Below are 13537 nucleotides of genomic sequence, written 5' to 3'. Positions count from 1 at the left end.
TAGTCTTATATTATCATCCCTATCCCATTACATAGTGATGACTGCTGAAATAATATCACTCAGTCTATTTTCAGGCTGCAAGAATGGCCCTGTAACCTTTGCAAACTACCAAAAATAAACAAACAAATAAATAAAATCAATCTGAGAAGCAGTCTGTTTCCCAATCAATAGGGTGATTGGAAATGCCGATCCAGCTAGTGTCAAGGGATTGGACCAATGTATGTGTTGGCTCGAAGTGGAGATATTCACTGGAGCTGGGATTTATACCATACAAAGACCTGTTTGGCCATTAGTCTATTGTATTTGAATATTATGTTCTATGAAATAAGGAAGAAAAACAGATACAAAAGAAAGATTTATTTCTTTTCTTCAGATAAATAAATTTCTCCAGATTTATTTTCTTATGGAACATTCCTTATCACTCCCTATATATGGACATCTAATAAAGGAGAAGTATTTGTAGCTCAGGGTGGAAATGAGGGGTCCTTGGTATTCTCTGAACTTGGTGGTTTTCTTGCAGACATTTCATTACCCCAAATAGGTAATGTCATCAGTGTTAGTGCTAGGTAATGAAAAATCTGCAACAAAACAACCAAGCTCAGAGAACACCAAGGGCCCCTCATCAGGGGTGGGATGCTACCGGTTTGGCCTGGTTCTATAGAACCGGGCGCTCCGAAGAGCAGCTGACACCGAACCAGTTCTCTGCAACAACCTTCTGGTCATGTGTTTGTCCTGCCCGCCTGCCCGGGCTCTAGGCTATCCTTTATTCCCTGCGTTTTCCTCCTCAGCTGCTTTGTGTGGCACAGCTGAGTGCCACTCATCAGCTGGAGCAGGTGAATGGTTGCCAGAGCCAGTAATTTGTAAGTCATGTGCATGCGTGTGTTTGGCGTGCACACGCACAAAGCGCACACTCCCTGAACCGGTTGTTGTGCCGGTAGGATCCCACTCCTGCCCCTCATATGGACATATTTTTCCGAATAGTTTCTATGGATAGTTTCTTCAGGATGAATTGCTTTAAGAGGGGCCTCACAATTCCTTTACTGCGCCCTCTTTCTCAGTGAATGTTGGCAGTACTCCTTAGCAGAATTTCACAATGTTACACTTTTTGGTAATTTGGAGAGATACCTGAATAGAATATCAAAATACATGGTTGTGAAGAATGCAGATGCATTTCTCTTTAGTAAACTATACAGAAGCAATGTATTTTTTGGGATGAGATGGTGCCCCTGCTGTCACAGATCCTGGAGAGAAAATTGGTTCATTGGTTGGTTTCATATATCTATATACTGATCTTTCTCTAAGGAACTCATTGCAATTTAAATTGCTCCCAGTAGGCCTTTCATCACACGAATAGCTGTCCTAATCTTCAAGAGTTGAATCTTATCATGTCCCTGCAGATCTTCCATTGGTCCTGTTTTTGAAGCCAAATGTTTTTGTCTAATATTTTAAAATAAGAGTGGTCTTCTTTGTCCTGAGTTGAAGAAAAACCTTTGTCTGGACTCTTATCAGTGCTGGTGAGGTTTAAAATTACTGTATGTTTGAACTTAAAATAGAAAGATTAAGGGGAAGTTAAGTTACCACCGCGTTAAAAATTAAGTCAAAATACTATTTTTAGTACGTACTGACTACTTAGAAATTATCAATCGTCTATGAATTCTTTAATGTTAAGTCGTTTATTTTGTTTCTTGCAACCTTTGTTTTGTAAAACAATCATAACTCGGGTGATTTCTCTCTTGCCAGTTGAAATAAACTTTTGGGCAGATCATTAAAGACAATTAATGTCCATGTGTGAAAGTGAGAAAGCACTGTTGAGCCTCAGTTTAATTATACTATATTGAATGAATAAAGTTAACATGGTTTGCATAATACAGAAAGCATGGTCATACAACTCTAAGCACCATCTAATGAACTATGTTATAACTAAATGTAATGTATGAATGATATGACTTTCATATCAATAGATGTGCATACCTAATATCACGATACAATACTCTGTTGTCCATAGTTCATTTGTTTTGGCTTTAGCAATTTATGTGTTTAGCTGAAAGCAATATTTCTCCCAATTAAACTGGGCCATTAAAATTGATTTCTACTGTTTTTTGTTGATTTTAATACACTCTGCCGCAACTGATTTATGTCAAACCAGTAATTTTTAATTGTATGCATTGCAGTTAAGTTATAGCTTTTGTGATAAAACCATAGCTGACTTAGAATTCTCATATTTTTTAAAAAGACAAATATAACTGTTATATTTTTAAAAAATACATAGCAGCTATACAGATAGTAGGATAGTAAGATGGTTTAAGCAAGACATTTCGCTATAAATCCTTCCAGAAATATGACCACATTTTAAAATCCACAAGCTATGCTTTCAAACGTGTTTTGTAAATATTATACTTGTTATCCCCTAGAAACTGGCAAGGTTAGGAAGCAGGAGTTGTTAGGAGTTTTCAAATATAATTTATTGCAGCCAGAGTATTTTATCAGAATCCTGAAAGCCTAATAAAGCCCCTTTGTACCTCATCTTATACTTAACACAGTCAAGGGAGAGTTATTTTGAGTATTTCTTACCTTCTTTATTTTTTTTCCAGACTCAGTAATTTGTTCTTTCATGGCTCAGGGTTGCCTTCACTCCTTCTCTGCATTTCTCTGCTGGTATAGCAAGTAAGATTACAATGATTCTAGACCAGTGTATCTTAATTTGGGCAGCTTTACTATCTGTGGCCAACTCCCAGAATTCCCTAGCCAGAATACTGACTGGGGAATTTTGGGAGTTGAGTTCCACTCATCTTAAAGCTGCCACGGTTGAGAAACACTGTTCTAGATGGTTAGGAAGTAACAAATTCAAATGCAAATTCTCTTTTTCCCCATTTTTAAAAATCTTAATCTGTTTGATGTTCTACAAGGGGGAGAAATGCATTTATGTCAGAGATTACATTGTGTTCAGGGTGGACAAATCTTTAAGTGCCCCTATGTGTTTTATACATCATGTATAGGGATATTTGGGACTATATATTTACAGTGGGGTTGAAGGGCTAAGGATTTGGGCCAAAGAGCATGCATAAAGGATTATCTTTCTGAAAGGATTTGATGCCCTGTAGCCTTCATGAATGTATCTTCTGAATATTGGTATAAAAAACGTATTTGCTAAATTAGACTGTCAACACAATCTAACATGTGGTCTGAAGAGGAAAGAATGAGGCAAAAATATTCTCCAAAATTAAGGCATATTTATATGCATTTCTACCTGAATACTGGGAGGGAGAATAAGTTGCCAGCAGGAGATGCCAGTTTTCATTATGGGTTCCTGCTGATTGTCTATTGTCGTTGTCATTTGATTTCTGATACTTGCTTCAAGACATGTCGTTACACAGCAGGCATCTTGAGGGCGTTGGGCAGAAGATTCCCCCCGTGGCTTTCACACCAACTGTGGCAGAACCCACATAAATCAGTGAGAAAGAGTCAAGAAATCCAAAAAGATGTAATGCTAGCATGTCAAAAGTGAGCTGTGCAGGAACACTCCAATCTTAAGCCATGGTGGCGCAGTGGTTAGAATGCAGTACTGCAAGCTACTTCTGCTGACTGCCGACTGCCTGCAATTTGGCAGTTTGAATCTCACCAGGCTCAAGGTTGACTCAGCCTTCCATCCTTCTGAGGTTGGTAAAATAAGGGCTCAGATTGTTGGGAGCAAGAGGCTGACTCTGTAAACTGCTTAGAGAGGCCTGTAAAAGCACTGTGAAACAGTATGTAAGTGCTATTGTTTAAGCATGTCAATGGTTTACCTACAGTACTTGCAGCAGAATGCTTTTTAACTGCTTAAATTTACTTTCTTGGTTCATATGTTTGTGTGTGTAGGAAGAGGTCATAGGGAATGACCAATGTTTGGGACAAAATACTTGCTCTGCAGCCAGAAAATTGATGGTCCCTTAGGATTTCCAGTGAAAAGAAACAATAGCAGATCGTGGTGGAATATAGTACAGTCCTATCTCAGCACTTGACTGCTTAAAATGGTGCTTAGAATTCGGTATTTGATGGGTTTTGAAGCAGAAAACTTGTCCTGGCATTCATCTTTCTCCTTGTAGTTGACACGCAAGGAAGAACTTGCTGACATTGGCTGCCTTATGACATGCTATTTCTTCTGGATGAAAATGACATGGTTTTCTTGGTACCTGTTGGTTTTAATATTCATTGTGTCTTCTGGAACAAATTACCAACAATCACTTTACAGAATTAATTAATTAATAAGATCAGGTCTTATATTGATTTTGACTCCAAAAGACTCATCGGGGCTTATTTTCCAGTTAGGTCTTATTTTGGGGGAAATGGCACTATGACTGATTATCTTAACTGGGGCTTATTTTTGGGGTAGGGCTTATATTATGAGTATCCCAAAAAATCATGCTTAGAAACTTTGGGGTGTAGGAAGGGAGACAAGGCAGACCCTCCCTAGCCTTTCATGGGTATATATAATAGCTTTGCAGATTTGTGCTTTAGTCTGGCAAGATTCCGGTGTATAAGTGAGCAGCAATAAAGAAAGTAACTCACTGAAGTAACTCCTCCTGTCATTCTTACTTCTTTGAGTCTGATGAAGATAATGCAAAGACCTTCGTCTTTAATTCTGGCAAGAGAAACGAAACTAGCCTAAGCCAATAGAAGGTCATATTTTATGTTAGTAAGCTATTATAAGATAAGGTGGTGAGTGGGGAATAAGGCTTGTTTTGGTGCCACACACCTGTATCACCCTATTTCCTATGCATTAGGTAAATAAATAGGGTGTTTATATGTAAAAAAAATTGGAATTGTTATTACTGAAACTATTTTGACCTTGAAAATATATTTGACACAAAGAAGAGCTCAACCCCCGGCTTACTGATGGCATATATCTTTCTTTTAGCTTTCCCTGCTTTTTTTTTTTAAAGTGGCCATGAGAATGAACAAATAAAATCTTTGTTCCATTGCAGAATTAATAAATTTTTTGGGTTTTTTTTTTCCCCATTACAAGTGGAAATGAATGGTAGGTGGGGAGATATGCTACAGCTACATTACATTTGATTTATTTAAGCTCCAGGTTCTGTATTATGCATCTTCAAGTGATATCTATCTTGGAACATGGCTGCAACCTTTGCTTGAAATGATCCTCTCCATGATTGAAATATTCAATTTGATAGAAAAGGTCAGAGAATTCAGCCTGTCTGTGTTGCTTGATGTGGATCTGCAGTTCCCAGCTTTTCGCATAGCTGCTTTTGATTGAAACAAGCTGATACGAGGAGAGGGCAATGTGGAAGATCTTGTTTACCCTTATTTCTTGTGTGTCAGATCAGGTGTGGGATTCTACAGGTTCGCACCTATTTGCTAGAACCGGTTGTTAACATTCTAAGCAGTTCGGAGAACCGGTTGTTAGAAGAAATTACTGGCCTAATCCTGTAAGGAAGGCAGGAAGGAAACATTCTGGTGTTGTTTACAGAAACTGCCTCTCCGTTAACCCTTATTACATTCTTTGCAGGACTAGACTTCTTGTCTCAGGAACTTCTCTGGAGCTTTTTTTCCTCATTTGCTGGTACTTTGCTTGTGTGGAGTGACCATTCAAAATTACAATGGCACTGAAAAAAGTGACTTATGACCATTTTTCACACTTATGACTGTTGCAGCATCCCCACAGTCATGAGAGGCCAGGCGAGGAGTTGCGTGCCTCGATGTGAATGATATTGAGTTGGCCACACCCAGCCAATCACATGACCACCAAGCCATGCCTACCAACTAAGCCATGCCCACAGAACCGGTTGTTAAAAAATTTGAATCCCACCCCTGTGTCAGATGCAACATTCATGAAGAATGTTAGCCACACATTAACAGAACAAGAGAGCCAATAAGTGCTAGACTGTCTCCAGAGGTCATTTCTTTCCCTGGCCAAATTATTGAACCTTTATACATTGTCACAGTTTTAAGGAGATTAAAGGGAATTCTGGAAAATGAGCCTCTCCTTTTCCAAGGAGAGAGAGAGAAAAAGTTTCAATATTTCCTGTGAGAATTGAGGTTAAAAATCACTAACAATGGTGGATTATTCTGCTGCTGAAATGTATGATGGTTATACCTCTGAAATATAGATTAAAGTGTCTACCAGCCTACTCTCTTACAAGCTGGAGATGGAGACATACATTTCCTACAGTCTCTCTTTCTGAACGGCACTTCCTTTTAATAAATAGAACTGGGAATTCTTATTTCTCTCTCGCCTTGCCCCAATTTTTTGGCACAAATTAATAATTTATAAATAAATAAATCTAAATAAAATTAATTAATTAATAAACGTAGCTGATATGCTCTTTTCAACATTGAGCCACGGTGGCGCAATGCAGTACTGCAGGCTACTTCTGCTGACTGCCAGCTGCCTGCAATTTAGCAGTTCAAATCCCACCAGGCTCAAGGTTGACTCAGCCTTCCATCCTTCCGAGGTGGGTAAAATGAGGACCCAAAATTGTTGGGGCAGTATTCTGACTCTGTAAACTGCTTAGAGAGGGCTGTAAAGCACTGTGAAGCGGTATATAAGTCTAAGTGCTATTGCTATTATATCTGCTGTGAAAAGGTAAGAAACAAATACAACCAGCTGTGATTTTTTTTCGATAAGTAAATCTTTCTAGATAAATAAGTCTTTATCCTCATTCTTTCTTTTGGGGGGGGATGCAGGGAGAGATCAATGTTCTGAAATGATTACTGTAGAGATCCAGCATTCCATTTTTTTAAGCATAAAATTTTAGGTTTATCCATGCATTTCCTCAAATTGTGCAAAAGCAGTTTAACCCTCCAGTGAACCTGTCATTAGATGAAATTAGAAATAACATTAAAGGAAGAGGCATTTTATTCTTTAGTAGAGTTTTAGTTAGTAGTTTTATAATAGTACCCGGATAGTAGTAATCAGTAGTAACAAGAGGACTATTAATACTAACAAGAGTAGCCTACAGATGAACGAACGGCAAACAAGTCAAATAAATAAGATATTTTCTAAAAATATGTTTATTTCTTGTTCCTCTTAGAAGGCTTAGTGGGGGGGGGGGGGGGGGGGGGGGGGGGGGGGGGGGGGGGGGGGGGGGGGGGGGGGTTGTTGTTGTTTTGGGTTTGTGGTTGGGGGGGTCCTTTACCTCTAGAAGGCCCTTTACAAACTTCATTGAAACAGTATTGCTATTACAAACCTTTCCTGATCTAATTCCTCTAATTTTATCAGACTTCAATTCCCAGAATAGAAGAATGAATTCCTTTTATTGGTTGAGAGGAGCGAATAGATAAAGGCTATCTTCCTTATTCCAAGACTGAATCCTGTTCAGATTAGAGTTGGCCAAGCACACAATTCACTGTAGATTAATTTAGATGAGCATATGGGTCACAGAGACAATATACAGTATAAAACAAGTTACATTGGAATAAATTGAATTCAATTATTAATAGCCAGGATAAATAATGAACAAGCATGCAGGTAGTCCTCATTTAGTGATTGCCTTGGATAGTATCTGTTCACAGTTATGACAGTGATTTTGATCAGTGCCTACATTTATGTCCTTCACAACATATTTTAATCAATGTCTCCAATATCTCTAAATATAAACATCAATTCTCTTTTTTGCTAATCACCCCAGTGAGAAGATAAGCATTCAAAAAGGCAGGCAAATAAAGAAAAATGGCTGTGAAGATTTGCCTTTTTACCTGGCTTCCTCCTGAGCTGAGTTCCAAAAATCTTACCTGCTGTTTGCGGGTCCCAGTTTTCTGATGCAATAAAATAAATGATAGCCGAAGTAAAATTGTAAGCATGGTGTGGGCCATGTGGTTTTTCACTTATTATTATTAGCAATATGGCATTCTTACGTTAGCCAGGAGACTATAGTGCTATTGCAGAGTAGTAGTTTAGTTGCCTGTTTACCAGCTCTGTCAGGTACACACTTGTGCGCTTCCCAAGATGCAAGCTAGCTTCATACCAGAAAGAAAGATGACCGGTTCTTCATGCAGCGTCATCCAAGGCCCCCTTCCTTCCCCCAGAGCTGCCTCACAAATGGGTGTTGCAAGCAGGAAGGTTCAGAGCTGGCAGAAATCTGACAGCCTGCACAGAGCACCAACTCATCTCTAAACTGAAGTGGGTACCTATATATCTAGTTGCATATAACATGTTTTCAAACTGCTAGGTGGGCAGAAGCTGAGGCAACTGATGCCACACAGTGCTAGGACTTGAACCACTGGAGCAGAGACCATCTCCAGCATCATTAAACCACTGAACCACCGTGCCTTTTTTCACCTAGCACGGCTTAACAACTGAGTTGCCAGCTTCCATTGAAGTCACTTGGGGTATTTTCCTAAACTGTATCGATGCATATTTATTCAAATAAATTGGGATAAGTCTCGGAAGGAAAGTAAAGCTATTGAAGAAATGCAAAATTCTATCTCTTTTCTTTTGGGGGGGAAAAACATTGAAAGTGAATCAAATTCAGGCAATGATATTTGAGTGGGAATCCTACAGGTTAATAGTTCTTCTATTGTCATTTTCTTTTTCTTGTTTTAGTGCTGCATATGATGCTGTACTGGACAGAAATGTGGCTATCAAGAAGCTCAGCAGGCCATTTCAAAATCAAACACATGCTAAACGGGCGTATAGGGAGCTAGTTCTCATGAAGTGTGTGAATCACAAAAATGTAAGTATTCCTTTGCTGAAAGGACTCAGAAGCCTGTATAGTTCACACTACTAAGTGAAAAAGATTGTGCTAATATGTTGTTGCAAACCTTCATTATTTTAAATGCAAAATCCCATAGGGTCTTTGTGTACCAGTAAATGGTAATTTTTTTAAAAAAAAAAAATCTTCCATTAACAAACACATAGATTTGGATAGAATGCTGAAATGCAGATGTGATCACAGATGCTTTATTCCCTTCCCAAAGCAGATGTCTAGGAAAGGGCACCACACACACACACACACACACACACATTCTTTGTGGCAAGAAGAATATGTTATTATAGTACAGCCATGGAGCAGCCTGTTTGATTATGCTTTCAGTATGGAGATTCTTTCCCTTTTAAAGTTAATGGAAGTTCTCCAGAGAAGAGTGGAAAACCTATGTTGACTCCTGATAACTGCCTGAATTAGTCCCTGCAGTTTTCTGGGCAATATTTTCGGAAGTGGTTTGCCCTTGGCTTCTTCCTAGGGAGAGCAACTGAATACAATCAGGATTAATATTAAGGACAAAAGTTATTCATGTGATGTAAAACAGCTGTGAAGTACATCCTGCCTTCATTTAGATCATCAAATATTCGAACCATTCTCCTCAAGTCTTTCCTTTACAGAATTTAGAAAACAATGATTCAGGGAACTAGGTATTTGTCTAGTCCAGGGGTCTGCAACCTGCGGCTCTGGAGCCACATGCAGCTCTTTCAGCCCTCTGCTGCAGATCCTGCGGTTCCCTGTTGGCTGGCCCCATCCCTCGCCTCCCCGTACCTCCTCACCTGGCCTGAGAAGGTAAAGGTGATGGCAGGGGATGGAAACTTGCTCCATATTCCAGAGCAGGTGGTGACTGGGTGGGAGTGAGTGACGTCGAGTTGGCCATGCCCACCCAGTCACACAATAATTGTTAAATTATTGGCTTCCTATGTTTTATTTTCTGTGGGAAACCTGTCCAAATGGCTCTTTGAGTGTTTAAGGTTGAAGACCCCTGGTGTAGTCTGACAAAGATAAGGAATAGGGGTGATGTGATGGCTGTCTTCCAGTAGCTGAGGTACTGTCATAAAGAAGAGGAAGACAACCTATTCTCCAAAATACCTGAAGGCAGGACAAGAAGTAACAGGTGGAAAAAAGAGAGTATCAACCTAGAACTAAGGAGAAATTTCCTGACAGTGAGTATAATTAATCAGTGAAATGTCTTATCTCCAAAAGTTGTGGGTGCTCCATCACTAGAGGTTTTCAAGAAGAAATTGGACAGTCATTTGTCTGGAATGATATACGGTCTTCTGCTAGATCATGGTGTTGAACTAGAAGACCTCCAAGATCCCTTCCAACCCTATTAATCTCTGTGCTATGTTCTGTCTCACTGGTGTCAAGACACAGCCTTAGGGCCCCGCATAATTAGGAAAACCTTAGGAAGAAATGTTTCAAACCCTGTGTATGCATGAAAAAAGTACCTATCAGATACCTATGAGCCATGGTGGTGCAGTGGTTACAGTGAAGTACTACAGGCTACTTCTGCTGCCTGTTGGCTGCCTGTAATTTGGCAGTTCAAATCTCACCAGGCTCAAGGTTGACTCAGCCTTCCATCCTTCTGAGGTCAATAAAATGAGGACCCAGATTGTTGGGGACAATATGCTGACTCTGTAAACCACTTAGAGAGGGCTGTAAAGCACTATAAAGTGATATATAAGTCTAAATGCTATTGCTATTGCTATATTAATGTGGCAAATACTTTTTCAGTCTTCTGTTTGAGGAAGAATTAATCAAATCATTAAAGCACTCTTAGGTTCATAGAAAAAAAGGTGTGCCTACATTCATGAACCTAAGAATGATGCTACTCTTGCATAAGGTCCAAAGTTGTTCTTAAATCATGTACATCCCTAATACTTTTCTTGTTGATGTGCCAAACTGCTGTTTTCATTGTGGCAAGGTGTCAAATTACTGGCCCAAGATATAAAAGAGTATTATACATCCACCATCTTCTAGAAAAAGAGGTGGTCATGGACATTTGTGGCTTGACGGGTTTTCATCCAAGCATAGATGACATCACTTACATGTTTTCTATGTATTAGCATAGAAAAGCAAGTCCCCCCCCCTTTCCATTTTGGTATGCAAGCATTGGAATTTAGATTTATTTCTAGCTAGATAGGCCAAACTTCTTCACTCAATATTTTTTCTTCCAACCTGAACTAAAGGTTTAACTCTGGCTAGGCTAAACATTTTATAGTTGCCTACTTTTCTATTGCATATGCATACAACCTACCATGTTGACTAAACGCAATTCATTGCTGTTTCTGTGCCTAATTTCCCTTCCTTAGAGATAAATAATGGGCTACCCCTATTGGTAGCTTTCTCTCTCTGGCAGAATTCTCTCTCCCCCTTCTCAGTCCATCTTTCTGGATGCCATCTGTGCTGGATCATTTGTCCATCAACATCTTTCTTAGTCCACTTCTTGGCCTGGGCATCTTGGAAAAATAATTATAGTTCATCATTCCCTACTCTGTAGAGTTCCTTTTGGTTTTCTAGCCATTATAGCAATAGTACTTAGACTTATATACCACTTTATAGTGCTTTACAGCCTTCTCAAAGCAGTTTACAGAGTCAGCATATTGTCCCCAACAATTTGTGTCCTCATTTTACCCACCTCGGAAGGATGGAAGGCTGAGTCAACCTTGAGCCTGGTGGTATTTGATCTGCGAAATTGCAGTGGGAGTAGCTTGCAGTACTGCACTCTAACCACTGCACCAAATTAATTATATATATATATATATATATATATATATATATATATATATATATATATATATATATATATATATATATATATATATATAGGTGTTCGGCTTGGTTCGGGTATTTTCCCACGTCATTGTAGTTCTTTTAAAGTTGTAGCAACGTTTCAGCAGAATCTCATCTGCCATCATCAGGCTTCTGTATTGTGTCCGTCTGTGGTCAGACTTTTACAGTGGTTTCAGATTTAAATTTGGGGCAGCCTATTGCTGTGCCAGAATGGTTTTTCTTCATCCTGATTGGTTGGGAGTCTTGGTCTGTGTTTATTGGTCTCGGAGTTTGCTGTGTTCTGCTTGATGGGTGTTTCTAATATCTTCTGTCTGTTTTTGGCTCTTTTTGTATCTTGATTGGCTGGCAGCATTGTGTTACTTTAATGGAGGTCTTTAGTGCAGCTTGGCTTCGGGTAAATGGACGGCTATCATTAGTTAGGAAGCTGGGTTTCATCTGGGTGCCTGGTTGGGGTGTGTTTGAGCTGGAGGTATCAGGGGGATCTGTTTGTGCCCAGGTGTTTGCCTGGCTTGTGGTGTGGAGATTTTTTTGTTTGTGAGTGCAGGCTTCCAAATGATTGACAGCCTGGTGGAATCATCTCTTCTGTTCATGCTTTCTGGTCTTTTTCAATCTCTATGGCTTCTCTGATGACTCTGTGGCTAGGGTTTTCCATAGTGGCCAGGGTTTTGGTGCCATTGAAGTTGATGCTATGACCTGTAGCTTCCATGTGTTGGACTAGTGAGGAAGTGTGTTCCAGCTTTTTGACTGCATTTTTGTGTTCATCCAGGCGGGTACTTATTCTTCTATTGGTCTGTCCAATGTATGTGGCCGGGCATGATGCACAGGGGACTTCGTATACGCCTTGGTTTTCCAGGTCAATTTTATCTTTGGGGTTGCTAAGGATGGCTGCTATTTTTCTGTCTGTTTTGAAGGCAGTCCTGATGTGATGTCTGTGTAGTACCTTACTAATTTTGTCTGTAGTACCTCTTATGTAGGGCAGGACAGCTGTTCCATAGGTCTGTTCATCTTCTGGGTCTCTATTATGTTTCAGTGTGTTTTTGTGGATCAAGCTGGTGATTTTGCTTTTGTGGAAGCCGTTGGCTGTCAGTACTTTAGTCAGGGTGCATAGTTCAGCCTTAATGTGTGTCTTGTCTGCCAGGCGTTTGGTTCTGGTAATTAGTGTTTTAGCCACGGAGTTTATCTGTGCTGGGTGGTGGTGGGATTGGGCGTTGAGGTAGCGGTTGGTGTGGGTTTTCTTCTGGTATATGGTGTGTCCTAGTGTGCCATCTGTTTTTTGTAGATTAGTACATCTAGGAATGGTAGTTGTTTGTTTGTTTCTGTTTCCATGGTGAACTTGATTTTGGGGTGTGCGCTGTTTAGGTGTGTTAGGAAATTGTTTAGGTTTTCTTGTCCATGGGGCCAAATCACGAATGTGTCATCGATGTATCTTAACCATAGTTTGGGTTTGAGGATGGCATTGGCCAGGGCTCTGGATTCGAATTCTTCCATGAACAGGTTAGCAATGACAGGTGACAGTGGTGATCCCATGGGGGCTCCTTCTATTTGTTTGTATCTTTGTCCTTTGTATATGAAATATGTGTTGGTTAAGCAGTGTTCTGTTAGTTCCATGAGGTGTTTGGCTGGTTGGTATTTATTTTTGATGATTTCAAGGGTCTCTTTTATCGGGACTTGAGTGAATAGGGAAACCACGTCAAAACTTACAAGCAGATCTTCTTGCTCCACGTGTAGATCTTTGATCATTTCCAAGAAGTGGTATGAGTTTTGTACATGTGAAGCTGCTGTTTCAGCATGGGGCTGTAGCTGCTTTGCTAGGTATTTGGCTAGGTTTTGTAGTGGTGCTCCTCTGGAGCTGACTATGGGTCTGAGAGGTATGCCTTCTTTGTGTATTTTGGGAGGCCGTATAGTTTGGGGCATCTGGAAGATTTCTCTCTGGGTATAATCGTGTGTTGGATCTCTTTGCTTATGTGGCTGGTTATAATTTTCTTCTTGGTTAATTTTTCCAGATATGTGGTTGGGTCTGTGTTTATGGGTTTGTATGTGGAGTC

General features: G+C 39.8%; 1 protein-coding gene across 5 annotated transcripts in view; it reads left to right on the top strand.

The window, feature by feature from the left end:
• Positions 1 to 13537, top strand: part of MAPK10 (mitogen-activated protein kinase 10) — a 223529-nt gene that overhangs the window by 141921 nt on the left and 68071 nt on the right. For all 5 annotated transcript variants that reach the window (XM_087962831.1, XM_087962830.1, XM_087962833.1 and 2 more), the window contains exon 5: positions 8540 to 8669. In XM_087962831.1, the coding sequence (XP_087818957.1) occupies positions 8540 to 8669 (130 nt within the window). The remainder of the gene's footprint in view (positions 1 to 8539; positions 8670 to 13537) is intronic.

This window comes from Notechis scutatus, chromosome 4, assembly GCF_049901735.1.
Source record: "Notechis scutatus isolate UNSWTSFEM ecotype Mainland chromosome 4, rNotScu1.2, whole genome shotgun sequence".
Lineage (NCBI taxonomy): Eukaryota > Metazoa > Chordata > Lepidosauria > Squamata > Elapidae > Notechis > Notechis scutatus.
The sequence above is the reverse complement of the archived record's forward strand: the minus strand, read 5'-3'. Positions and strand labels throughout refer to the sequence as shown.